Below are 24633 nucleotides of genomic sequence, written 5' to 3'. Positions count from 1 at the left end.
AGTAGTACCAAATATTGAGTTGTAATGGAGTGAAAGAGTGGTCGGGTTAATATACTGTCCAAAACCAGCGCTGTCAGAGTGTTTGCCTACTGGTATCTAGATCAAGTTAGATTCAGGGCGATTTAGCCCTAGCATCTTGGCTTGGACGATTGGGCCAACCATCCTATTCAGCGGAATCTAACGGCTGCGGCGTAAGATTTTAGGAAGAAGTTTGAGAGAACTATGGCCGCATTCCGACAATGCTTGTCCCTAGACACTACGCCGGGGTTGGCAGTAGTCTATACCAAGAAAGAGGCACTGCCACGGCCAGTCGCGCAAAATCACAGTCACCGAGCCCCGTGAATTCCACTTTGCGAAGCAGGGATTCAATGGCAGAATCTGACCGTAGACTGACTCCCTTTGCCGCAAGCGCTTTGCCGACGGCCCACATAAAACAAATAAAGACATGCTGAGCATAGAGCTGGCCCACTGGAACCCTTGCAATTCGTACTAGTTTCGCACCAGACCGGCTTTCAAGTTGATCTTGGTCACTGACTCTGCTAATCTTGAAGGTAACCTCGTCCTGGTTCTCTTCTTCTCTTATATCTTCAGTGATATTGTTGATCCCGAGAAGCACGTCTTTGTCAATCGTGATGCTGAGGCCTTCTGAGGGATCCTGCGGCGGAATCTGGTATAGCCCAACGTTGCTGTACGATTGCCTGCGTCTCAAGTACATTTCGATATCCACTGAGCTGTGGCCGATAATCAATGTACTGAGCTTGGGAACTTTTGCATCTTTCAGATTAATGCCGGACAGCAGTAATGAGACCAGAGCATCCAGCTCTTGTGCAGTTGCCTCCCAGGCTTTACCTTTTACAAGCGTGAGTTCCAGAGGCTCAGGTGCCTGGTTGTCTACCTGAACTTCCAGGTCCCAAGCCCAGCGGTCGATTCCATCGCCTGCAATAGCGCTCATGTCAATTGCCGGACTCTGCGACACTTCACTGATTGCTTGCGCAAGAGAGCGGGCCAACTCAGTATGCAGACCATTGTCCCGAGACGTGCAAGCCAGAAACTGCCGGATTCCCAACAAATCCTGGGCGCACCGACAGCCGCGAAAATTAGCACTGTCACTCCCGCTAACTTCGAATGAGGACAGCTTCCAGGTCAAGTCTGGATCACCACCAAGCATGGCAGGCCCATAGAGCCGCTGAGGGTCGAGGAGACACATCTTGGCGACCCAATCCTTGCACGAGCCTGTATTGATCTTTTTCGTGCAATCAGGCTGGTCCTGGCGGCGCAGAACGCTCCGACAGAAAAACATGACCATTGTAGTTAGAAATTGCAGTGCCTGTGGAGGCCAGTGCAGCTTCGGGAGGGAGATCGCTTGCAGGAGGTATCCCACGGCGATGGAGAGGATGATCAGGGGGGAAAATGGCACATGGGGAGTCATCCCGCGCGGGCGGTGCGACGAAACAACTTCTGTGCAGATGCGTTTGGTAATCACGTAGGACTCCGTCGGATCTTCTTCGGTGCCTTCTTGAAGCCAGATGACAAGCATATTCGGGCGTGTTGGCTTCCACAGTACATCCCGAGAGGCCTTGTCGATAGCCGAAGCGCATACTACCAGGCCAAAGACAAGAATAGCTGTGCCAATTGTGAAGACATACAGTGACCAAGGAGGGGTTTGGAAACACTCTCTCATCGGGGGGTAGAAGGTTGCAAGAGCAATCATGACGATGACGGCAGCTTGCAGTACGAGACCCAAGATGGTGAAAGCCCATAGCCAGGGGAGCCGTCGATAAGGGCCCAAGTTGAGCATAAGATTAGGTGGGTAACACCGTTCAGCCGCCGCAAGTCTTTGCTGCTGGTCAAGGTTCTGTTCCCAGAGCTGGAATTCCCAATCCCAGTCGGTTGACCACTGGTCTTTGAGACTGTTAATATGATGGTGAATTCGTATGTGTGTGTTCAGGCTTACGTTTCCTCTCCAAGATTCGAGCACCGAACTTAGCATCATGTGCCGTAAAGAACCCATATGAAAGCTGACTAGCATCAAATCCGGTGAAAAAGAGTTCCGAAACCCGGGAAGGAGCAATGACCCTGACGACCTTTTTGCCGTCCCATATTTCGGAGACCTCACTGGAGGTGGAGGACATGAGGTCTCTCTCTACATGGGCGGGCTTATCTTCGGCGAGTCCAGCCAGGCTCTTCAGAAAGTGCATCTGTGACGTACGTATCACGGCTAAGACTGCGAATGGGACTCCCATGGGCGCTATAGCAAACAGCACCCAGTCCAGGACGCTCACGGACTGCGACAGAAATACGTTTGTCGCATCTTTTCCAAACAACGCAAGTAGACTAACGGGTGTAAGCTCCCCATTCGCACTATGGGCGATATTAGATAGTACTTACATGGTCACCCCAGAGATAAAATCCCTGGTCATCGGATCGCCAGTATTGTTTACACAAAACTCAGGGAGGGTTTTCGGGCCCATCTTCGATTTGACGATCGATTGGTAGACAGCACGAAAGCATGACATGTAGCATGGGCTCACATTCTCTACCATTCTTTGAACGCGCACATAGTGTCTACAGCCATTTCTTATATCCAGAATACCCGACTGAGTGTTTAGACATGGAAAATGAAGGTAATTAAGCTAAACCAGAACCGAGGCACGATTTGTGTGGTCCAGTTCCAGGGTTTCGCAAACGTAAGCCCATTCCTAGGTTACACCCAGCCATGAAGTTCTGAGTTTACGAGATCACGGTGGGATCGAACAGGCTAGATCTTGGGCAATACGAGCAATAACTGTTCAAGCTGCCAAGACTCTATAATTTCTCAAAGAGCACAAGACATCTGAAATCAGGTCGGGATGCTCTTCTTTGAAAAATAAACGTCAGAATGACTTTATACGAAGTCAGCTGCCTAGATTTGCGGGAGGAAAGCGGAGAAAATGCGCTTATACCGTAATGAGAGCGAGGCCTCCAGAGAGACTTGCGCTGGAAAGAGCCATGGCTGATCATCGTGATGGAAGTCAGATGCCTTCTAAAAAGGATGGAGATAAGAAGGATCGAAGAGCAGAAGGAGGATCTATCTGACTAGTTACGCTACTAATGAGTCTGACTAGAAACGAACTGCCTGGCGTACATAAAGCAAGGCAATTGGTTCAAGGTTATGGGTCCAATCAACGGCAAAACTCTGATCACTCTAGATAGATACAAGAACAGGTAGTGAAATACATCTGTACTAGTCCCTGTAGTCAGTATAGTCAGAAGGCTTGTTTTCATTTACAACTGAACTCATTTAATGCATCAATCTGATCTTGGCAACATTAGTCACGTGCGCCTCACCGCTGGGTGTGTTTGTTCATTGGCCCTCTCGACCGATTTTGATGGGTTAATCCCATCCTATCAGATGTACAGTACTTGCATCTCAAAGGAAAACAATGCCCCTGAGGTTATGGTCTCTCTTGAAGCAGTCCTTCGTGTCATTTCAGATTTTCTCTGACCTCCATCTCGAGGTTGGTCAGCAGTATGCGTCTTATGAGATTCCCGTTTGTGCAGACTACCTGGTCCTTGCGGGTGATATTGGGCGCTTAGCAGATTATGAGGACTATCGCGATTTCCTAGAAGCAGACCGACAGATATGAATTAGTGTTCCTCGTACTGGGAAATCAGGAGTTCTACAATGGGACTTTCGCAGCAGGGCTAGACAAGGCTAGACAAGGCTAGACAACTCGAACAAGAACCCTCCCTAAATAGACGATTGATTGTCTTTCACCAGAAGCGATTCGATGTCCCAGGGTGTGATATCACTATACTTGGCTGTACACTCTGGTCGAAAGTGCCATCTGAGTTGACGGACATTGTCCAGTCCAAAGTCAAGGACTTCCAGAAGATCGAGGGCTGGTCGATCAATGGCCATAACGCAAGCCATGAGTCATATCTCGCTTGGTTATTGAAAGACATGCGTCTGATATACCAGGAGAATGGAAGGTAGAGACGCGGAGGGAGAAACAATCTGTCCTGGTCGTGACTCACCACGCTCCTTCACTCCAGAGAACGTCGAGTCCGCAACACGCTAAGAACCCTTGGAGTGTTGCTTTTGGCACTGATGTCTTATCACAATTCGCAGATGGCGTGAAGGTCTTGGTGTTCGGGCACACTCATCATACCACTGATTTCCAAGGAGAGCGGTGTGCGAGTTGTGAGCAATCAGCGCGGATATGTGCTGCCTTGGAGCAATTCAGAGGCAAAAGATAGGTTCGACGTTAGAAAGGTTATACATGTACCGTGAACGTTCAAGTGCATTCCATTTGTCAGTCTTCAGACTACACTAACAGTTATGTTAGCGAAGTCCTGCCAGGGCATTCTTTATTTATGTATAGTGAATCTAGCAGAGATTCGATCTGAATGACTCAGCGGGATGCAACATTCACAATTCCTTGAAGTTAGGGCTTATCTGAAGCGGACTTCGAGTCTAGGACAGAAACTGACAGCATTGGAGATGATAGTTCCTCTTGGCATTATTGGCTATTGCTCGGCGATGATGAATCTCGGGCACTGCCGAGCCCGGATGTGGAGCACGACTGAATGTCTCTGGATGTTTGTTGCGATGACATTCTCGATGCTTGATTGACCCGACTCGAACTGGGGTGTGTCGAGCTCATAACACCTGATCCAGGCGAATCTTGATTGATTGTCTGCATAAATACTCCGTTGCCCCTAGCCCTAATCTCGCGAATCTACTTCTGCTGCCTACGACGAACACGTTGCTCAAGCGGGAACAGTGGGGCCTGCCGAGCAATACCTCGTGGCCGCTGACGACTACTGCCTTTCTCTTCGGCTGCATTGGTGCTAGGATATTTCCAGGAGACAGACAGCTAAGCACACAAACCCGTCGCTGAGATGAGCTTATTTAGGCCGATCGCCACTTTCCCCTGCCCGCTCAAACTCCGATCCAAAAATGTCGTCGTTGGAGTCTGATGCCCCTAAGTCGATAACTAGAACTTCCATATTGGAGGCATAACAGCTGCAAATCATGAAGGAACAGTGGGATCCTGTCTCCTGGACGAGATGCTTGCTGGTCCTGCTTGTCCTTGTGCAAGCAACGCGGGCTATTGATATCGAAGTCAGCAGCGAGCGTATGTCCCCAAATGAAGAATGCAGCTTGGCTCGGTTACGACTGGTCTTTCAATCGATAGTTAGTATGGCTAATATTATAATTAGAATCTATCAAAGACGCTGCCAGTACCGCCGCGTACGGCATGATGTCGTACTACCATGGCAACGAGTCCGGGCAGATTCCCGGAAAACTGAGTGACACCTGGTGGGAGGGCGGCGCTATGTTCATGGCCTTGATCCAGTACTATCACTACACCAAAGACTCGACATACAACCAAGAGGTCATCCAAGGCATGCAATGGCAGGCTGGAGATTGCGACTACATGCCATCCAACTATACGAGTTGGCTAGTACGGCAATCCCACCAAGCACCCACCCAAGCCAACAATCATCACTGACAACATCTAGGGAAACGACGACCAGATGTTCTGGGGCCTGGCGGCGATGACAGCGGCGGAGCTAAATTTCCCCAACTCGGACGACGGGTATTCGTGGCTGGCGCTTGCGCAGGGGGTGTTCAACACGCAGGTGCCACGGTGGGACACGAGCTCATGCGACGGGGGCATGCGGTGGCAGATGTGGTCGTATGAGTCCGGGTACACGATGAAGAACTCGATCTCAAATGCGGGGCTATTCCAGCTGTCGGCGCGGCTGGCGCGCTACACCAGCAACCAGACGTACTACCAATGGGCGGAGAAGATCTGGGACTGGTCGGCGTCGTCGCCGTTGTTGAGCAACTCGACGTGGAACGTGGCCGACTCAACCGACACGTCCAATGACTGCAGTACGCAGGGCAACAACCAGTGGACGTACAACTACGGGGCGTACCTGGCCGGCGCGGCCTACATGTACAACTACACCAACGGCACCAGCAGCAAGTGGAGCACCGCCGTCCAGGGCCTCCTCAACGTCACCTTCGACACCTTCTTCCCGGCCAAACACGGCGGCAACGTCATGTCTGAGGTCACCTGCGAGCCGACTGAAGTCTGCAACCGCGACGAGATCATCTTCAAGGGCTTGCTGTCTAGCTGGCTGTCCTTCACCGCCATGCTCGTCCCCTCGACCTACTCCCGCATCCTGCCCAAGCTGCAGGGCTCCGCCCAGGGCGCCGCCGCCTCTTGCACCGGCTACTCCAACAGTTCGTGCGGCGTACGCTGGAATTCTAGCTGGGACGGCTGGTCCGGCCTCGAGGAGCAGATGAGCGTCGTCAGTGTCTTTGTCGCTACCCTGCTGCCGTATGTCAGTTCCTCCGAGACACCGCTCACCTCCAGCACCGGCGGAAACAGCACCAGTAACCCGTCCGCGGGCACCTCGGACGACACCAACGACGAGGAGACGTTGAGCGCAATCACGACCGGCGACCGCGTCGGTGCTGCATTTGTAACCATCATTCTGACCTGCATGGCGGTCGGGAGCTTGGTGTGGATGATTGCGTTTGAATGATACTCAGCATCGACTTTCCAAAACAACTGTTTCTTCTCATTCCAGTGTTGAATAATCACTTATAGATATTTGTATATATGAACAACAATGCAACTAATGTATCATGTCTATGCGCTGCGCCGCTTGCTCTATTAAGGTTTAGTCATTCGCACTCTTGCGTGTCGTGGCCTCGACTAAATGAAAGTCGGCTCAGAATGAAGCCAAGCCGCTTACCAACAAAAAGGAATGCCCGAACTTAGGGAGTTCATGTTATTCTCTGGTCAAACATAGCCAATTGAGTCTGAAGTCTCATAGGATAATATGCAGGGTCGGAACTATTATCCGACCTTCCCCGCATGGTGGCTCTATGTCTCCTGGAGTGGCGTGCATCTTTATACCTGAATGTTGTCCCTCGCAATCGTTCGTTGAAACCTGCCAAAGGCTGTCCAGATATATGGGATACCACTTTTCGAAGACGCATAGCCACCGAGAATTGTTGCAGAAACCTACCCTCAGCATCACAAAGTAAGATCCAAGACGTGACTGTTGTCGCATCTGCTAATAACTGCAACAGCCAAGTCAATAAGCGATGGAAAACAGCCACTCCAACTCAACGGATAGTATCCACCGATACATCTATCCCGCCGAGACCGCTCCGCACGTCGCCACAATCCTAGAATTCCCAGCCAGATCCTTAATCGCACAAGAATACTACGAGACAGCCTGCAGAGAGATTGCACACCTAGCCACCGCCATCGCAGCCTTCGAGCCGGTGCGCCTCTTCGGCCAGCCCGAGGATACCGCCAAAGCGCAGGAATTGATCACGCAAGCCATCGCAGAAAACCCCTCGGCCAGGCAGACCCCAGCGCCCCCCATCACCACAATCCCCCCCCAACAAACCACCTCTGGGTCCGCGACACCGGCTCAGTATACGTCCACCGCGCCGGATGAGCGCCGGACGAGCCCTCCGAAGGCAACCGCTTGCCATGAACTTCCGCTTCCGCAAATGGGGCAAACGCGAGCAACTATCATCCCACGACCGCGCCGCAGACAACCTCGACTGGCTAGTCATGGACGCTCAGCAGCTGCACGAAAACGCGACGTTCGCGCAACGCGTAATCGAGCTCGACAACACCCCGTCACCCGTGACGCGCGTCGACTCCCCGATCCTCTCACTCGAGGGCAGCGCGTTAGCCGTCGACGGCGAGGGCACACTGCTCGCGACGGAAAGCAGCATCGTTAACGGAAAACGTAACCTCGGTGTCTCGCGGACGCTCATCAAGAACGAGCTCCGTCGTTTGCTGGGCGTCGGCAAGATTATCTGGTTCCCTGGTCGGAAGGGCCTGGATGTTAATGATGTGCATGTTAAATGCCGAGTCAGTTTTATCAGGCCGGGCGTGGTGGTGATATCGCGGCCGCATGAGAGTGTGCCGCGGGGGTGGATGGAGGTGTATGAGGAGATTCGTCGGGTGCTGGAACGGGAGGTCGATGCGAGGGGCGCAGGTTCGAGGTGCATGTGCTTTACGAGCCGGATCCACGAATTATGTCGATTTTTGCTTTGTGAATGGCGGTGTTATTGTGCCGCAATTTGGCGATCCGGGGCGGGATCGCGAGGCTGCGGGGTTGTTGCAAGCATTGTGTCCGGGGTGTGTGGTTAGGCCTGGATGGTGCCTACGTTGGCGCTGGCCGGGGGCGTCATTCACTGCGCTACGCAGCCGGTTGTTGCTCCTTAGCCGACTACCCTCTCATAATAAGCGTCCCGGGGGAGAACCCCCGGACCCCCCTTTTCTTTCAGCTTCCCAGGCACCTCGACCCTATAACCAAGTATAAGCATCCCCGGGGAGAACCCCCGGACCCCCTTTCCTTTCAGATTCCCAGCCCACCTAATCCACCCGAAACCTCAGCAGCTAGTCGGAACCACCTGCTTTCTACACGCTAAATAACCGGAGATACATTATCTGACGACCGGAAAGCTACCCGTAGCCTAGTAGTTATACACTTACAACAAATGACAGCACGGTGTTGTCATTATTGACTAGTCCACCCCGCATCCGCAGTGTAATATGATCGTCAAACAATCCAAGCATTGCCCACTCACACCTTCAGACCATGCAAATTCACACCACAACTCCTCAACATAATTCCAAACAACATACCCCAAAATTCAATATGACAACCCCATAACCGAAATCCTATACCCTCCCCAAAACAAACCTAACCCCCAACTCCCCCAAGCCCCTCCTCCACTACAAGAACACCTTCCTGACCAAAACCGGGCACGTGGATGCAGCCCTCGCCTACGACACCTTCGCCCGGAACGGCTGGGACGTGCAGTGGGTGACGACGTACGGCCGCACCCAGAAAGCGCACTACCACCCCGCCACGCACGAAGTCATGGTTGTGCTTTCGGGGCCGGGGACGATTCGCTGGGGTGTTTCGGATCTAGATCCTTACATGCAGGAACACGCCCGGGATGAACTCGACCCCAAAGAGAAGGGAAATGGGTGTGGTGGTGGTGGTGATGTCTCCAACAAGGAGAAAGGCAGAGGGTTTGAAATGCAGGTTCAGGTCGGCGATTGCTTCGTGATCCCTGCGGGCGTAGCGCATAAGTCCTTCGATGACGCTGCTGCGAGTCTCGAGCCAACGTGTTTGACGGGTGGAGGTGCGCATCGGATTGAGGCGGAGGATCCCCGCGGGTTCGTCGCGGCGTTGCAGGTGGAGGGGTTCACGATGATGGGGGCGTATCCCCGGGGATTTACTTGGGGGTGGGCCGAGGGAGGCGAGCATGTCGGCGATTTTGAGTCGGTGTGGGGGGTCGAGAATCCGCAGCTGGATCCAGTTTGTGGGGGGAAGGGGGGTATCGGTGCGTTTTGGGAGGGTTGTGATGGGGTTGACCAACCTGTTGCTGGCAAGGCTGGGGAGTGATCTGATTGAGAGGTTGAATTGAATTGTTCTTGTTCTCGTTACTAGTTGAGGATTGAATGCTGCATACTTTACTACTACTGCAGTATAAACCAGACCAGCTGCTCTGCACACACTCCTCCAAGAATCCCTGGTACTTGGGCAGCCCGCCCATATAGTTCAACGCCTTCCGTCGCTTGCCCGGCACATTGCTTCCCATATACCAGGTGATTTGGTTGCGCGACAGCAGAGTCCGGTAACAGGCTTCATTCGTCCGACGCGCCCATTCGGCCTCCATCTCGGGCCTAGCATCAATCGTCGCAGGACCCTGTTCCCGCATAAACAGCATGGTCTTGATGATCCATTCGCTCTGGATCTCAGAGATCACCGGGCCATTCGCCCTCGCGGTGGGACTCTGCGGCCCATACGTGAAGAACAGATTGGGGAACCCGGCGGTAACCATTCCAAGAAACGGGTACCGTATAGCGGGTTTGTTTCTGGACTGTCTTGTCCATCAGCCCATGGCATTCTGTCTTGAGTTGTAGCTATGGATATGACTAGGCCTGACTGCGAGTGGGATATTTCCAGTCTGCGAACTGTGCATTGCTCCCAGCTGGTCTTTTCTCAATGTTGGTGGCAAATGTCCTCAGCTGATGTCTTGTGGTGTCTATATGAGCCTCAGGCATGTCGAAGCGACTCCGAAAAGCGCTAATTGGCCTTGGGTATGATCCAGCCCGCTCATCGACTCAAGTATATAAACCAGCCAAAATACATTCGTAAGAGCAACATCGAAATTTCATCAGTATGAAGCAGAAAACCAACAAATCTATCACTTCATGCATAGCCTCTCGGCAAGCAAGTGTCTTGCTGGGAGAAAAACAAACCCAGCCGAGTGGAGATTAATCTCAGCCTCCCCAACACCTTTAAAATCCATCATGCCCCACAACAAGTGAGACACACCCAGGCTCCAGTACAGCCCAGCACCAGCATACTATAAGAAAGCCACTATCACCACAATCACCCCGTGACAAACAAAAAACAACATCCTCCCTAGAAATCCAGTTCATTCCAAAACACCCATCAACCAGAATAGCGACGCACACCTCACCCCCTAGCCTAACCAAAAAAGAGTATTACCATCGAAAATGATCCTAGGCTTCCTCGGCAACATCAACATCGCCGTCCGCCTGATGAGAAAAACCTACCCCGACGCCCAACTCTACGAAGTAAAAGCCACAGACCTCAGTCCCCGTCCCACGGCCACAACCTCCCTGACAGCAGTCTTCCGGGTCGGCGACGGCGACAGCAACGCTACGGCGTTGATCTCCACAGGAGACAGGATGTGGGGCGAATGGGGTGATGTCGAGTTCATCCCGGAATCGTGGCTGGGGGGTGCGGTCATTCCTTGGCCGATTGAGATGGATGTTGATGAGGCGGATGCGCTTCTCAGGGACGCGGGGTTTACGGGTCGTTATACGGTTGTTACGCTGCGGTGGCCGCTTTGTTCGGGGTTGGATGGGCCGGGTTATGTTTTTGAGGTTGGGAGGGAGAATGTGTTTGTGGGGGCGCGGGATGGGACGGTTTTTGTGGGGGGTTCGGGGTTGCGAGGGGGGAGGTTGGGGGTTTAGGTGGATTGGGGATGGACTTGAGAGAGAGGGGTTCGGAAGGTCGAGTGATCCTGTTTTAATTCTTCGGAAAGCTCTGGAGCTTGTTGGTTGTCTGTTTGGTGTCGAAAACCTTGTTTTACAAACTGGTGGCTGTACAGTAGCTTGGAAGGGAGAGTGGAAAGATAAATCACCATCACGGATATAAGAAAAAAAAACAGATGCACAAGCGAGAGGTGTTGAGATATCAAAACCGGATGAGCTGAGCAAGCCTGGCTTCAAAGTAGGCCCAATCGTCAGATCCATACCACAAAGCTCTTGTAGTGTCTTAGTCTCGCCACTTTCTGCCGGCCACAGACAACTATGCATTTTGTACCGACAGGACCAGGAAGAGTCAATTAGCATCCATGCACTTGATAAAAACAATGGACCATCCATCCGCTACAGAATCAGCGTCACTTTCGTCTGCAATAATGGTAGCCACCTCAGTTGGGCTTTCCTCAGCTCCAGATCTGGTCAATACAATGCAACAGCTGCTATCTTAGATCGGCTGATAAAGAACGAGAGGCCTTGTTTCTTCGACGCTTCGGGCCGAAGACAAAGAGGGAAAGTAAAGAAGCTACTCACTGCACGTCCTTGCTTTGTCCAGAGACCGTTCGCCCACAACTAAGAGGTCATCAATAAAGCCATTGAAGGGTCGAGTCGAATATTAGGCAGAAAATCTCACGATCAAAACAAAGATGTTTCTCGGCCGCATTGATCAATCACTGGGTGATGCTCGTCCGAGTATGAAGATAAAAAGGCCGATCTTGCCCATCTCCACCAGTTAGCAGCATCGTGCACATCCGTTCACCAAGCATATCATCACATACCCTTAATCGATAGCGAAACGACTATCCCTACAAGGCCTAGAAATGTCTGTACGGAATCGAGACGGGGTTCTGGTTGAACTCCCAGGGGAAACGGTGGATGCCCAAACTGAACGCTCAGGGAACCCGATCATTGCCGATGGGTTCCAGCTCGACCTCGAGCAATTGTCTGAAGACCTGAATCACGCGTTCTCGATCTTCATGCGAGAGCGGAAGATCGAACGCGTTGATCACCGGATGTTCGAGGTGGATGACAATAACGTGCTGCGATTCATGCAAAGCAGTCATCTTGCCATCAAACGCGTGCTCGAGCTGAAGGACACCTGGCCGAGCTTCGAGGATCCGTACATCGTCCAACAACTCGAGAACCTGTGTCTCACGTGGGCCTGGGTCAGGAATAGCCTCCTGCAAGTGCGTAGCAAAGCCATCATGAAACAGGTTGATCCTCCCAGTGGTCAGAACCACCCGTACGATTGGGCCCGCGCCAAGGACATTATTGAGTTGCTATCCGCGGTAACCGGCGAAGTCGCCCAAAAGGCCATGGAAGCCATGATCCGGGATACTTTGGGCGCCACCGCGGTGGAAACGCTCCGCGTGGAGAAGAAGCCGCTTCCCCGCCGCAAGGGGGAGACGGAGTGCTGTATCTGCTTTGGTAAGCTCGCTAAGGGAAGGAACATCACTTGGTGTAAGACCGAGTGCGGACACACATTTCATGCCACTTGTATCATGAAGTGGCATGATGAATTGGACCTCCTGTATAAGATGCCCGAGTGCCCTTATTGCCGTGCGCTCTGGCCGCATATCGTACCGAATCCAAGGATCCAAATGGATCCTTGGGAAAGGTAACTTGTCTCCGAAGTAGCTGTCGCGTAGCGGCCGTTGCTGACTAGTTTGAGTCTTCTTTTGTGGATATGGGTAGGAGTCCGAGACCTTATCTCCCAGAACACTCAATACTTTGTAGGTGCACCAAGTTCAAATTGCTGATTTGCCCTTTGCTTTCTTCCCCAGAAGTTGAAAATCGGTAGCTCACAGTGTTTAATATATATCTGATTATAAGCCATTATGAGGCATGAAACTTGGACCGTCACTTCAAAAATGTTGATTTACCCAGCTAAAAATGTAGAGGTTAGGGCTGTGCACCCCCCTCTCCACCTTGTAGAATCTAGGAACAGCAGATGAGAGTGGGCCGCAGGATCCACCCGTATTCGTATCGATCAATGACCGGTTATGGCCGTCCACGGTACACTAGATTCTATAGCAACATGGATTCAGAAGAACGACTGACTAACCCACCGCATAATAGAACAAACCAACATTATATGATAAGCGAGATGCACATTATAACCAAGGGAAATGTATATCCAAGCGCCAGAATAATATCATATAGCCCACAGAACGCCATATGTACAGGACTTTCCCCGCCTACATAAATTTCCCATTGAGAATCACCCAGCACCCTCAATCCGTCTTCTCCCCATCACCGGACAAGAGGCTGCTCGGATGCACAATATTAAAGAGCACCATCACTACCAGCATCAACAGCGCATCAAACACGTACAGAAACGCCTCGTGCCGGAGCAGATATCCATTCTTGCCCATGGCATACTCGATCAGGCGGAGCACCGACCGCATCATGATCAGGCCATTGGCCGCATAGAGCACCCGCAAGTGATGCTGCCACCCATCCAGGGATTGCGATCGCTCTGGGGGGAGTCTGTTGATGTGCCGGTGAAAGACAGCACAGGTAATGATAAAAAAAACCGAAAAACAGGATTTGAACGACAAGGCCTGCGATGACGATCTTCTCGCCGTTATGCACGGCAGCCAGCGCGCCGCCGGCCGCTTGGACGGTGAAAGACAGGATGTCCCCCGTGACGAAGAATTTCGTGAGCCATTTTCGCTTGAGTAGTGAGAGAGGTTCGGCGTCCAGGAGGAGGGGGATACGGCCGGGCATCATGTAGATAGAAGCTGCGGATAGAGCGGGTACGAGGAGGAGTAGCAACGTCTGCTGAATGTAGGGGCCCAGTGACCAGTTGGGGCTCTCTTCGCTCGAGAGGATGCGGCCGATATAGCCTATTCATTCGACTGGGCAGGGAATTAGAAGCTTCTCGGGAAAAGACAGCCATGAGGTAGGCCTAAGTGCGAATGTGGGAGCTACTTACAGAAGCCGCCTATCACAAAAGGGATGAAGAACCAAGTGCGGCGTCTGATCAGTTGGTAGAGATGGAGGAAGGTCGCGATCGCGAATAAGACGGTGAAAATCACGGCAGCGGCCTTGGATGGATAGTACCGATAGAACGCCCAGATGGCGGTTTTATAGTCGGTTTCGACATTTGTTGTTTGCCGTGACCAAATAGACATTATGGACAGTGGAACACTATGGGGGTTGAAAGGATGAAGTGGGCATGTTCATGAATCTCCTTCTGTTTCCGGCAGACGGTCTATAGATTCCTGTAGTCCTCTCTATATTTCGGGGTCAGATAGGGCTCCGTGTCATGTGTCTTCCCTTTCTGTATGTACTTACGCCTTTGGCTTTACTGTCTTCTATAGAGCAGCTATATAAATATAACTCAGACCTTTTAATTTTCTTATTAAAGTTAATTCTTTCTTATCGTATTTTATATTCTATATACCTTTTCTTTCTCTAAAAAATATAATAATAATAATATCTTTCTAGTTTACCCCAGATATTATACTCTGCTATTTCTAGTTAATTATATTATTTGTTTTTATATCTGGAATTTTTATCCTTCTCAACAATGAAAGAAGGCCTTGGTCGTGACGTTCTGATACCCTGTCTTGCACCCATCGGAGTGGTCGCAGGTCTCGATGCAGATCCGCGAGCTACAATGCGCGCAGCAGGTCCGGTACATCTCCTCGGCGCAGGTGCAGTAGAGCGAGGCATTTGCGGTCATGTAGTTAGCAATCCTCCGGAATGAGCTCGTGGATGTAGTCGCTATAGACGGTGAACTTTTTGTCGTAACCATCCGCGAGCAAGTTGGTATAGTCTTGCAATGAGGTAGTAAGGTTTTGTCTCAAAATGTTTGCGATTTACTGATTCTCACAGTAGAGGGGGACATCGTCAACGTTCGACAATTTGTCAATCGTGTTAAAGGTGGCATTGCAACTCGGCAGATCTGGCACAGGCGCCTCATCGACGAACGACTGCAGATAAATCGCCCAATCAGTCGTGTCGGCAAAGTTGAGGCCCTTGTAATGCCGGGGAAAATCACAACTTACCTACGATTTTCTATACTATTTTGGGCTGTATTGACGCCACAGGCCGTTCAGCAGGGGGAAATAAAATGTCTTTGGAAATATGCTTAGACAGGGGTTGAGTGTATATTGACCACCAAGGTATTGGATAATTGAGAATTTCGGAGCAACCGAATTTGCTGTGTGTTTTCTTCCTTACCTTGTTATCTAGGCCATTCTGTTGTTGCCTGGCGAAAAATGGAGTATATTTCTATTTGCCCCACTTCTGCTTCTTCGTATACACACTAATTGTATGGAAAGGCAGATAGATACACACACAAGCTTTGCCTCGCCTCGTCTAACAATGCTTGGTCCAGCCCATATCGTTCAATTTAAGGACTCTGTCTTATCCGAAGGCTCAGGGTCATAAAATCGTCAAACCATTGAACCCTTTTCTTCTTCCTAAGATTAGCAGCTGCGCTGCCCCGCCCTGGGCTCAACACCAGTAGGAGAAACCCGATAAAGCGCATATAAGTTATTTCAAGTCAACTTTGTGTGGGAGGCCCCTACCAGGCTGCCACTATTTTAATCTCTGTCTTCCACCGAGTTGCTCGAGTTTCTTTCCCTTTGGCCCCTTTTTCTTTTGTTTACTTTTGTATCGATTTGAGCTTAAGTGCCACTCCCAATCAAATACTGTTTCTCTCCCGAGACTCTCGTCCGCTCCTTAGTGTGCTTACCATCACCAGCATGGACCACCTGGCTCTGAAAAAGGCTTTCCGAAAGACAAGTCACTACAGTCGGGACAATGCTCTCGCTGCTATTCGCGGTCAAAGCATTCCCCCGGCGGTCGGTCACCCCACCATTCAACTCTGTCTAGTACGCGGAATCCGCTACCACCCGGGGTTTGCCACTGAGCTGCGCTGCAAATATGACCGCACCGGCCTCTTCAGTCGGGCTGTGAACGCCCGAGCAATTATGAGCAACGAGATTCCCGATTTAAAAAATGAATGGGATACTCCATACTGCATCTGGCATCCGGACACGGCGAGCGAAGAGACCTACCAGCAACTGGTGACCCGCTACCCGCATCTGAGATATCATGTTGGCCGAGCGTGTGCCGTGGCAGGATACACCGAGCTATATCGGGAGCTGAACCTATTGCCGGAGATCCATATTGCAGAGGAAGCGCGCGATAACAACAGCACTGCGATCTTTAACATGATCATGGCGAGTCCTGTGCTATATAATGTCATGAATGACTATACCCGCACCGTCAATCTGCATAACCCGCAACTCTGTGATCGTCGCTATGGTCTGAACAACGACACGGCTGTTCGATCCTCCCTCGAGCGGAAACAGATGTTTTCACAGGCACCGCGAGGGCCATACGACGATATCTTCGACGACGACGATGATGATGAAGACTCCAGGACTCCCAGATATCGAGTCAATTACTGGAATATCACAGAAGACATGAACCTCGATGAATTCTCCTTCGAGGCACCAGACTCATCGGAAGAGGATGTAGCCCCCTATCTCTACACTCCTCTTCCCTTTGATCTCCCGTACACTATTATCAACAAGGACCTCCTCATCCTAATGGCCGCCTGGACCGGCGACGTCGACCGGTATGATCGTCTCCGCCGTGACAACGGCCGCATTATGATCGAGAAAGAACTCGACTGTGTCCAGCATGGCATCTACCACAGCAACCTTTTGCTAAATGGTGGTCTCTCCAGTCCCCACTTTCTCACCCACAACGGGAATCCCAAATCCAGCGGGCTATTACCGCCCGGTTCATCATGAGCAATGATCTGTCCCGAGTTTCGCGACGAGAAAGTCCCGACGAAGCAAGGAACCTCCCCTTCTGCATCTGGTACCCCAACCTCGCCTCTCCGGAGACGTACCGGGAACTAGCTCGTCGAGAGCCCCGGATGACCATAGCGGTGGCCCGCGCATGCATCGTCGCCAACTACCGCCAGGTCTACCGTGAGCTGGAATTCGAGCCCACAAAAGCCCTCTGGTGCGAAGCGCAGCAGCGACCGGGGAACTTCTACACGGACGACCTGCGCCAGCGGGCGGAGCGTTACGGTGGGTTCAAGGCCACCGGGGAAGGTCGCGGGTGGGAAGAGACCACCTTTGTCGAAATGTCGAGGCTCTTTAACACCAGCTTGAGCGAGGTGGTTACCCCTGCTAATGGAATTCAGACGTCGGGTTATGGTCTGCCGGGTAATCAACCGTACGCCGGGAGCGTGCTGCTGAACGTCTGCGCCCCGGAGGATGTGAAACGCGGACATAAGCAGACACTGCTGAGAAAAGTACATAGATCCGAAGGAGACGAAGAGCTGGATCGGGAGTTGGAGTGTCTGGGGTATTTGAACTTCCCGTGTGATATCAAGTTGAGGGATTAGTGATTGCTGGAATACGCTGTTTGGTGTTTGATCTATATAGGAACCATTGTACGTATTGAGTAGTTGCTACTCATAGGTCACCTGAGTAAAGGATGCAACTTACAAAAGAGAAAGCTGTTTATCCTTTATCAGTAGCCCACTTTCCCACCTCTCAATTGAGATGATTAAGGAAAGGAGCAATATCTAGAGACTTGTAGACAGGAGATTACAAGCCGATTACTATATGTGCAAGAATTCCAGGGTCCTGGCAGATTTAGTAGGGCAGTTAGGGCTTTGTAGCGGCGGCGGCAAAGGGGGGCCCAGACAGCGGCTGAATCGAAGCTTAGCGCTTATTGAAAATGAGTGGGGGCCATCTTCAACTTCATTTCCTTCCTCTCTCTCACACCTACTTCTCTCATAATTGCTCCTGTCTCACAGTATCGTTCTCACAATATCACACACACGTTAATAGTCTTTATTATAATAATCTATTTCTATATCTTACTTTTATATAATAATAATATTATGAATTTTAAATCTCTTATTATTATATATCTTTTTTTCTGTATATAATTATATCACTAGTTTTATTATCTCCTGTAGAATAGTTTTATAAATAAAGCTTAGGCTCCTTAACTTCCTTGATAAAATTAATCTTCTTACCATATCTCATGTTCTATACACCTTTCCTTCTTCCGGAAAATGACTCTCCACCTGCAGACCCACCCGTATACGTATCAGTATAGGCGGGACTATCCTGGTGCGTATAAATCCTCTGCGGGAAGATCGTGCACATGTCTCGTGTTCGTATAGTCTCAGGAACCCTGAAACAAATTCGTGTAATTCTTGCCTGTGGGCTGGATCGACATCGATCTTGGCTGCGCCTGTTTACCAATTTGTTGCACTGGGCAAGAGTCAAATTCTGCAAGCTGCAAACTGTTCCATGGGAGAAGAGTACATTGAGTTATGCTCACAACAAATGGATGGCTTGACTAAGCAGGCAGCAATTGCACCTCCATGAGGTCATAGTCGACGGTGTTGACCTGAACTTCAAGTCACCTCGAGATTGATTGCCATCAGCTTCATGTGAGTTTGAATTAGCAAAAGTAGGTAGAGCTTCATTGGACGGGCAGTGGGGACGAAAACCCCAGAAGAAGCATTAGACGGAAAAGATTTGTGTTGTGTTGTTTCCCGCTCCAGAACAATCAGCTCCAAGCTCTCTCCGTTTCCTTTTCCCATCTCCCGCTTTGACTTCAGCTCCAGCGTCTTGACCGGCGCCACTCATGTCCGGCTCCTTAATCTTACAGCCTGATTTCTGCTCTGCGCAAGTAAGGATTCATGCTGGGCCACTTCACGGGGGAGATCACATCGTTCGGCAACGTCGCAGCGGGTGACAGACAACCTACGCGAAAGCGACACCGCGCGCGCCACACCAAGTCTCGTCGCGGATGCTTCTCCTGCAAACTACGCAGGGTCAAAGTATGTACACCTTCCTCGGTCTCTCCCTGTCTATTCTTTGTCCCGTATCGATTGTCTAAACGTAACAGTGTGATGAAGTGCAGCCAGTCTGCGGTGCCTGCTCCTTCCGAGAGGAGACATGCTCCTATCCTGACGAGCCAACCATCTCGACGAGAACCGCCCAATCCCCCGCAAAAAGACATAGAGCACGAACTGAATGCAGTCGCTCAACTGAGCGCAATCCGCTGGACATCAATTTGGCGCTGTCTGCCGGCTTTCCAGCGCCGTCACCAGAGGACTTCTTGGCCATGGACAACCTCCGCTTGGTCCAATTCTACCACATGTACACAGGCTCGCAGATGACCCCGCATCCGAAACGAACTCTTATCTGGCAGCGCATTCTGCCCATAATAGCCGGGGAGAATAGATTCGTCATGCACCTGCTTCTCTCAGTGGGCGGTATTCATATGATGATAACTCAACAAACGAAGCGTAGCAACAAACCAGCACCGCGACAGTCAGAAAGTGTGGAACTGAGAGTGGTCCTGGAACACTATCAGCGCGGACTACAGAGCTTCCGAGATGAAGTGTCTCAGATCTCCGAATCCAATGCTGAAGCGATCTTTGCGGGCTCTATGCTTCTGATTGCTTTCGCCTACGCGTCTCTGCAGATTCCCGAACTAAACCCACCACCAACAATGACCGTAGGCTCTAATACGGCTCTTGTTGGCGATAATTCTGGTCAGGAGCTACTACTAAGCCTTTCGCCTCAGCTCAGCTGGCTGCACCTCGTCCGGGGGATACCGACGGTGATGGGCGGCCAGTGGGTTGTCTTGAAAGCGAGTCGGCTCCGGCCCATGATGCTCTTTCCGGATGATGAATTTTGGAAAGTCCTACCTTGCGTCCCAAACTTGTCACGACTCGGAAGCTGTTCGCCTCGTATATTGGCATTTGCGCAAGGCGCAAACGATGCAATAGCCAGTCTGAAGGCCACCAGGACATTATCCGGGTTTACAAACGTTAACAGTGTTGATAGCCTCGACTCCCCACATTCAGCTTCCTCTTCGACGACGTCGGATGACGTTTTGGATATGTTATCAAGGACTATTGGGACCTTGGAAGACACGTATGAACGCATTTTTGCAGCCTTTCATTGTTCGATCAGCGAGCAAGGCGACCCGGAAGATGCCGATATCCAGGCCAATTTAGAAGAGGCGGCAATACTATCCTGGCCCATAAAGATTTCTAGCGACTTCCTCACCGTGCTGGAAACAACGGATCCATTAAGCTCTCTTTGGCGGTGTTCTTTGGTGATCATCGCCCATTTCTATGTTGCTAATACCTTGCTTGACACCTGGTATATGCATCAGTCCTTTGAGGGCGAGATCCTTAAGATCAATGACCTCATACGCGCAACAGGTGACGTTGAGTCGGTTCGACTCATGCAATGGCCCGTTCAAGTCGTGAGCTTATGAGCCGTGAAGTTTAGCGCCTTGACAGACGGTCTGAGCCGCCCAGCAACTCGGATGTTTCTCTGCCAGATGCAGCTGAGTACAAACATCACGCCAAGTGTGTCAGCGGCGTTGAACCTTCTCATTGGTCGAGTCCCTGTCGTAGTTTATAGACCATGGAGATTCCATCGGCGTAACAACAACATCGAGTCGAAAGGTAGCCACCTCTCAGAGACTGTTGCTGGTATCACTAGTGATATGTTGATGACTTGTGAACATTCGAGCCGCTTCACGCTGGATCACTGGCTCTTTAAAGCAGGAATTTTTTATGAGCTGTGGAGATATTTCTGGCTAGTCAGTGTTAGGCTTCTCCGTCAGCGTACGAAAAACCATCTCGGGGTCCGGCGGAACTATATGGATGACCCGGCTAGGAAGCCTGAGTGTACGCACTTTCCAGCTTACTTGGACATACCGCCGTGAAAGCCATAATCCTGTCAGTGTATGAAGAACCAGTCTAGTTAGACCCTCGATCGGCCCACTGCCCCTGCATCAATGGGCTCGTTTTCGTATGGATCGTGTTGGCCTCAATACGACGGGGTCACTGGCTGGCCGGTCTAAAGGTCTAAACGCAGACAGGGTCTTTCGACTTGGGACAGGATAACGATACATCGCTTTCCTCTATATTTAGTACATAACGGTCAAATCCTCCCTTCACCCCGGCATATAAAGCCTCCATATTGACCGGATTGTGGATCTATGTTGCTTGTAGGCAAACACTTTATCCACGCCGCTCGAGGCATAGCCATCCTTTTATTCAGTTTCCTACGCTTCCTTGATGATATCTTCAATTGAAATTCCTTACCCCACTAGATATGTCGGACGCAACCGAATTTAGTGCCGTTAACTTTGCCTTCTACCGCTATGACCCGAGCATGGGCGCCGCCGTTCTTTTCATCCTGCTATTTACGGCCACCACAGGCTATCATGCCTTCCAAATGACCCGCACGCGCACCTGGTTCATGATCCCGTTCATCCTCGGGGGTATCTGTCAGTGGCACACCACCCATTAACCCAAGAGAGCACACACCGAAGCTAATGTATCCCGCCCCAGTTGAGACAATCGGGTACATAGGACGCGCCGCATCCAGTCAGCAAAGCCCCAACTGGACGCTAGGGCCCTACATCGTGCAAACCCTGTTCCTGCTGCTCGCGCCGGCCCTCCTCGCTGCCTCAATTTACATGCTCCTCGGCCGCATCATTCTGATCATGAAGGCCGAATCCTACGCCCTCCTGAAGAAGAAATGGCTCACCAAGATCTTCGTAACGGGTGACGTCCTCTCTTTCCTTCTCCAGGGCGCCGGTATGTTTCCATCCTCAATCCTCCACCCTCAATCCTCACCACACTCCACCCGCCCACTCACATTTACCTCTATGATAGGCGGCGGCATCCAAAGCTCAGGCAACATGACCACCTACCGAACAGGCGAACACATCATCGTCTTCGGCCTCATCATCCAAATCCTCTTCTTCGGCGTGTTCAAAGTGATCGCCTCCCACTTCTACTGGAACATCAACCGATCGCGAGCGTATGGGCATGATATCCCTTGGCGTAAATACCTACACGTGCTCTACGCGACTAGCTTCTTGATTATGGTGCGCTCTATCTTTAGGTTGGCCGAGTATCTCCAGGGGAATGATGGGGTTTTGCTTCAACATGAGGTGTTTCTGTATCTATTTGATGCGGTGTTGATGTTGGGGACTATGCTTGTTTTTAATGTCGTGCATCCGGGTGGGATTGTTGAAGGGTTTCGTGGTGGTTTGGTTGCGGGGGATGAGTTCGTGGCGTTGAAGTAATGGTCATGTTTTGAGAGGATGTTGGAAGGTGGAGAAGTGGCTTGGAGTAGGGGATGTGGTTCGGGTTATAGCAGTTCAGATTATAGCTGGATTGTTAGATAGAGAACGCGGTTTATGCGTGCGGTTCAAGTGAGGCGTTCAGTTGGGGCTAGGACTGTGAGAGGGCTGCAAGGGTGATTTGATATCCTCGGATTTCAAATTCTTCCCCTTGTAAGGGATTGAAGTAAGCGTTTACCGCGCCTTGGATATCGTTTTGAAGTGCGACACTGGTGTACGAAGAGGGATATTCTGCACCGTTCTTGAACTTGCTCCGGCTCGGCTTCCTGCAACACAACGAAATTGTTATGGTTACGATTTTATCCGTGAAGGTAGCTTCGAAGAATTGACAATCCTCACGGACATGTTAGCCACTACGTCTCTGGGCACTATGATGTCCTGTATGCTGGGGGCTAGGCACCCATCCTACGTTTTACGAAGAGCAATAATCGTGAACAAAGGATGCCTTTTATATGCCTCATCAATACCCGGATCAAACGTCATTAGATCAACATGTTATGCAAGTCTTACTTCAGCTACCAGTCATTACCTGGACAGGACCCATCCCATCGTCAACCAGTCTATTACTCCAGACCACGGATCGCCATGGCCAAAGCACCCTCCTTGGTCTGGTGACCACCGATGAAGCCGCTGGCGTGAACGAAGACAGCGCCCTCAGGGATGCGAGGCTGGCCGGCCTTATCAGCCTCAGCAGCCATGACGCCGTCGAGGTCGGCGTCGCGGACCCCGCGCCACGCCTCAGGCAAAGGCTTGCGCGACACGAAGCTGCCCTCGCTCTCGGAGACGCACTGCACGCGCCACTTGGAGCCCTCGGAGGCGCTCTCGGGGTAAAGCACGTAGTAGGTCTGCTCCTCACCGGAGGAACCCTCGGCCTGCTCGAAGTTGTACAGGTGCTCCTTCCAGGGCACGCCGCCCTGGGGCAGCACGATGATGCGGCCGGAGGGGTGAACATCGCGGCGGGCGCGGTAGGCGGTGCCGACGGTGGTGCGGGCCGGCAGCCACGACGAGACGGCGTGGTGCAGCTTGCGCGTGAAGACGTTGCCGATGAAAGTGCTGGCGCGGCCGAACAGGCTGTCCTCGTCCTGCGGCTCGCCCGGCGGGCTGGTCGGGTCCGGGTTGTTCATGTCGCCGACCACGGACGCGATCGTGATCCCGCCATCCCGGAACCGCTTCTTCAGCCCCGCCGCCGCGATCGCCTCCGGCTCGTACACCGCCACCCCGTTGTCGTTGGCGTCGATCGCCTCGATGAAGTCGTTGTACAGCTTCTCGTACAGCAGCGTCACGTCCTCGTGGTCCTGTGGGAGGGAAGTGCGCTGCGCGATGATCGCCCGTCCGAAGTGCATGTATACCAGCCCCGCGGATGAAAGCTTCGTGCTGTGCTCCGGGAACGTCGTTGCGAATGTCCGCTGGTGGTGGTCGTAGCGGTTCGTCGCCGGGTCATATTCGCCGCCCACGTCAACTACCGTGTGGCATGTTGCCAGCTGGGCCGGATCCCGCGTCCGGATCAGAGGGGAGGCACTGTAGGTGGGGAGGAGACGGAGAAGGTAGACTGCGAGAGCTTCATCGGCGTGGAAGTGGCCGCTGGAGAGGACGGAGCAGCGTTAACGAGGCGATTGCAGAGAGCGGGATCGATGCGAAAACTTACTTGTGAGTCCCGATCAAGGGGGACGAGGTCTTGATCTTCTTTGCGATGGTTTCTTCAGCCATTTTGAATAAGGAACGGAATCGAAACATGCACAAGGGGGCAGGTTGATTATTAAAAGTTCAGTTGTAGGAATGAAAGAACTAAGTCGGGAGAGCTTCTGGAAGGTCGTCGTATCGAGTTAGTTCCAGTTGGTATCAGCAGTTTTTCATTGGACAGATGGAGCGGGGCATATTTTGCCGTAAGCAGAAAGGCGCAAATTTGGCAGGTTCACTACGCTAACTATATTAAGACCTTACTTAGGGCTAGGTTGCAGCGTGCATGTGATTGTAGCCTGAGGCTAGAACGCTCTGTCTGTTTTGATTTCCAGTCCGCCAGCCTCAGGCTTACATCTTACATAAGTACTACACTTTCAATTAGAGGCATTACGTCGATTCAGCCTCCCCCTCTCAAACCTTGAGGCCGGGATTGTTTACGTCCAGTTGCATTTTGGCGCAATCACAGGATCTCTTGACACTTTTTGATCAGCTTAATTTTCCAGAGATGAGATCATATACAGCCGATCGCTTCACTAACTGACCGCTACTTGCATCGGGTGGACGCCACCGCCTGCCAGTTGAAGCCGGGTCGGAAGCGCTAACCTGCGAAATCGCGAGCAATTCTTACGTTTGCTTGTGCTGTTGGCCTGTC

The 24633-nt window shown here is 51.6% G+C and overlaps 12 protein-coding genes across 12 annotated transcripts; 8 read left to right on the top strand and 4 right to left on the bottom strand.

The window, feature by feature from the left end:
* Positions 1-256: 256 nt before the first annotated feature.
* Positions 257-2471, bottom strand: BO97DRAFT_427553 (uncharacterized protein; the record flags this gene model as incomplete). Its single annotated transcript, XM_025697213.1, has 3 exons — positions 257-1902; positions 1955-2334; positions 2389-2471. The coding sequence occupies 3 exons, from the start codon at positions 2469-2471 to the stop codon at positions 257-259; spliced, it is 2109 nt and encodes a 702-aa protein (XP_025548437.1).
* A 951-nt stretch (positions 2472-3422) lies between these two features.
* BO97DRAFT_458460 (uncharacterized protein) lies at positions 3423-4362 on the top strand (the record flags this gene model as incomplete). Its single annotated transcript, XM_025699233.1, has 4 exons — positions 3423-3558; positions 3699-3947; positions 3977-4122; positions 4166-4362. The coding sequence occupies 4 exons, from the start codon at positions 3423-3425 to the stop codon at positions 4271-4273; spliced, it is 639 nt and encodes a 212-aa protein (XP_025548436.1). The 3' UTR covers positions 4274-4362.
* A 373-nt stretch (positions 4363-4735) lies between these two features.
* BO97DRAFT_171007 (glycoside hydrolase family 76 protein) lies at positions 4736-6588 on the top strand. Its single transcript, XM_025690307.1, has 3 exons — positions 4736-5120; positions 5206-5450; positions 5509-6588. The coding sequence occupies exons 1-3, from the start codon at positions 5018-5020 to the stop codon at positions 6541-6543; spliced, it is 1383 nt and encodes a 460-aa protein (XP_025548435.1). The 5' UTR covers positions 4736-5017; the 3' UTR covers positions 6544-6588.
* A 2118-nt stretch (positions 6589-8706) lies between these two features.
* Positions 8707-9447, top strand: BO97DRAFT_352063 (cupin domain-containing protein; the record flags this gene model as incomplete). The annotated part of the gene is made up of 2 exons (XM_025692009.1): positions 8707-9026; positions 9069-9447. Coding segments are annotated over 2 exons (699 nt in total), but the record flags the coding sequence as incomplete, so codon positions are not given.
* A 41-nt stretch (positions 9448-9488) lies between these two features.
* On the bottom strand, positions 9489-9886 carry BO97DRAFT_427550 (uncharacterized protein; the record flags this gene model as incomplete). The annotated part of the gene is made up of 2 exons (XM_025697212.1): positions 9489-9506; positions 9557-9886. The coding sequence occupies 2 exons, from the start codon at positions 9884-9886 to the stop codon at positions 9489-9491; spliced, it is 348 nt and encodes a 115-aa protein (XP_025548433.1).
* Positions 9887-10194: 308 nt separating this feature from the next.
* On the top strand, positions 10195-11051 carry BO97DRAFT_458445 (uncharacterized protein; the record flags this gene model as incomplete). The annotated part of the gene is made up of 1 exon (XM_025699232.1): positions 10195-11051. The coding sequence occupies exon 1, from the start codon at positions 10569-10571 to the stop codon at positions 11049-11051; it is 483 nt and encodes a 160-aa protein (XP_025548432.1). The 5' UTR covers positions 10195-10568.
* Positions 11052-11941: 890 nt separating this feature from the next.
* Positions 11942-12742, top strand: BO97DRAFT_427548 (RING finger protein; the record flags this gene model as incomplete). Its single annotated transcript, XM_025697211.1, has 1 exon — positions 11942-12742. The coding sequence occupies one exon, from the start codon at positions 11942-11944 to the stop codon at positions 12740-12742; it is 801 nt and encodes a 266-aa protein (XP_025548431.1).
* A 612-nt stretch (positions 12743-13354) lies between these two features.
* On the bottom strand, positions 13355-14257 carry BO97DRAFT_416978 (RTA1 domain-containing protein; the record flags this gene model as incomplete). The annotated part of the gene is made up of 3 exons (XM_025696451.1): positions 13355-13599; positions 13658-13969; positions 14059-14257. 3 exons carry the CDS (start codon positions 14255-14257, stop codon positions 13355-13357), a joined length of 756 nt encoding a protein of 251 aa, XP_025548430.1.
* A 1581-nt stretch (positions 14258-15838) lies between these two features.
* BO97DRAFT_472514 (uncharacterized protein) lies at positions 15839-17706 on the top strand (the record flags this gene model as incomplete). Its single annotated transcript, XM_025700143.1, has 3 exons — positions 15839-16736; positions 16784-17182; positions 17418-17706. The coding sequence occupies 3 exons, from the start codon at positions 15839-15841 to the stop codon at positions 17468-17470; spliced, it is 1350 nt and encodes a 449-aa protein (XP_025548429.1). The 3' UTR covers positions 17471-17706.
* Positions 17707-18741: 1035 nt separating this feature from the next.
* Positions 18742-20414, top strand: BO97DRAFT_458428 (Zn(II)2Cys6 transcription factor; the record flags this gene model as incomplete). Its single annotated transcript, XM_025699231.1, has 3 exons — positions 18742-18960; positions 19029-19643; positions 19686-20414. Exons 1-3 carry the CDS (start codon positions 18820-18822, stop codon positions 20412-20414), a joined length of 1485 nt encoding a protein of 494 aa, XP_025548428.1. The 5' UTR covers positions 18742-18819.
* Positions 20415-21262: 848 nt separating this feature from the next.
* Positions 21263-22272, top strand: BO97DRAFT_458421 (RTA1 domain-containing protein; the record flags this gene model as incomplete). Its single annotated transcript, XM_025699230.1, has 3 exons — positions 21263-21437; positions 21502-21750; positions 21829-22272. The coding sequence occupies 3 exons, from the start codon at positions 21263-21265 to the stop codon at positions 22242-22244; spliced, it is 840 nt and encodes a 279-aa protein (XP_025548427.1). The 3' UTR covers positions 22245-22272.
* Positions 22273-22757: 485 nt separating this feature from the next.
* Positions 22758-24063, bottom strand: BO97DRAFT_407803 (MYG1 family protein). The gene is made up of 2 exons (XM_025695712.1): positions 23947-24063; positions 22758-23882 (listed from the first exon to the last, which is right to left on the bottom strand). The coding sequence occupies exons 1-2, from the start codon at positions 24006-24008 to the stop codon at positions 22865-22867; spliced, it is 1080 nt and encodes a 359-aa protein (XP_025548426.1). The 5' UTR covers positions 24009-24063; the 3' UTR covers positions 22758-22864.
* Between the last annotated feature and the right edge of the window lie 570 nt (positions 24064-24633).

This window comes from Aspergillus homomorphus (genome assembly GCF_003184865.1).
Source record: "Aspergillus homomorphus CBS 101889 unplaced genomic scaffold BO97scaffold_39, whole genome shotgun sequence".
Taxonomy (NCBI): domain Eukaryota; kingdom Fungi; phylum Ascomycota; class Eurotiomycetes; order Eurotiales; family Aspergillaceae; genus Aspergillus; species Aspergillus homomorphus.
The sequence above is the reverse complement of the archived record's forward strand: the minus strand, read 5'-3'. Positions and strand labels throughout refer to the sequence as shown.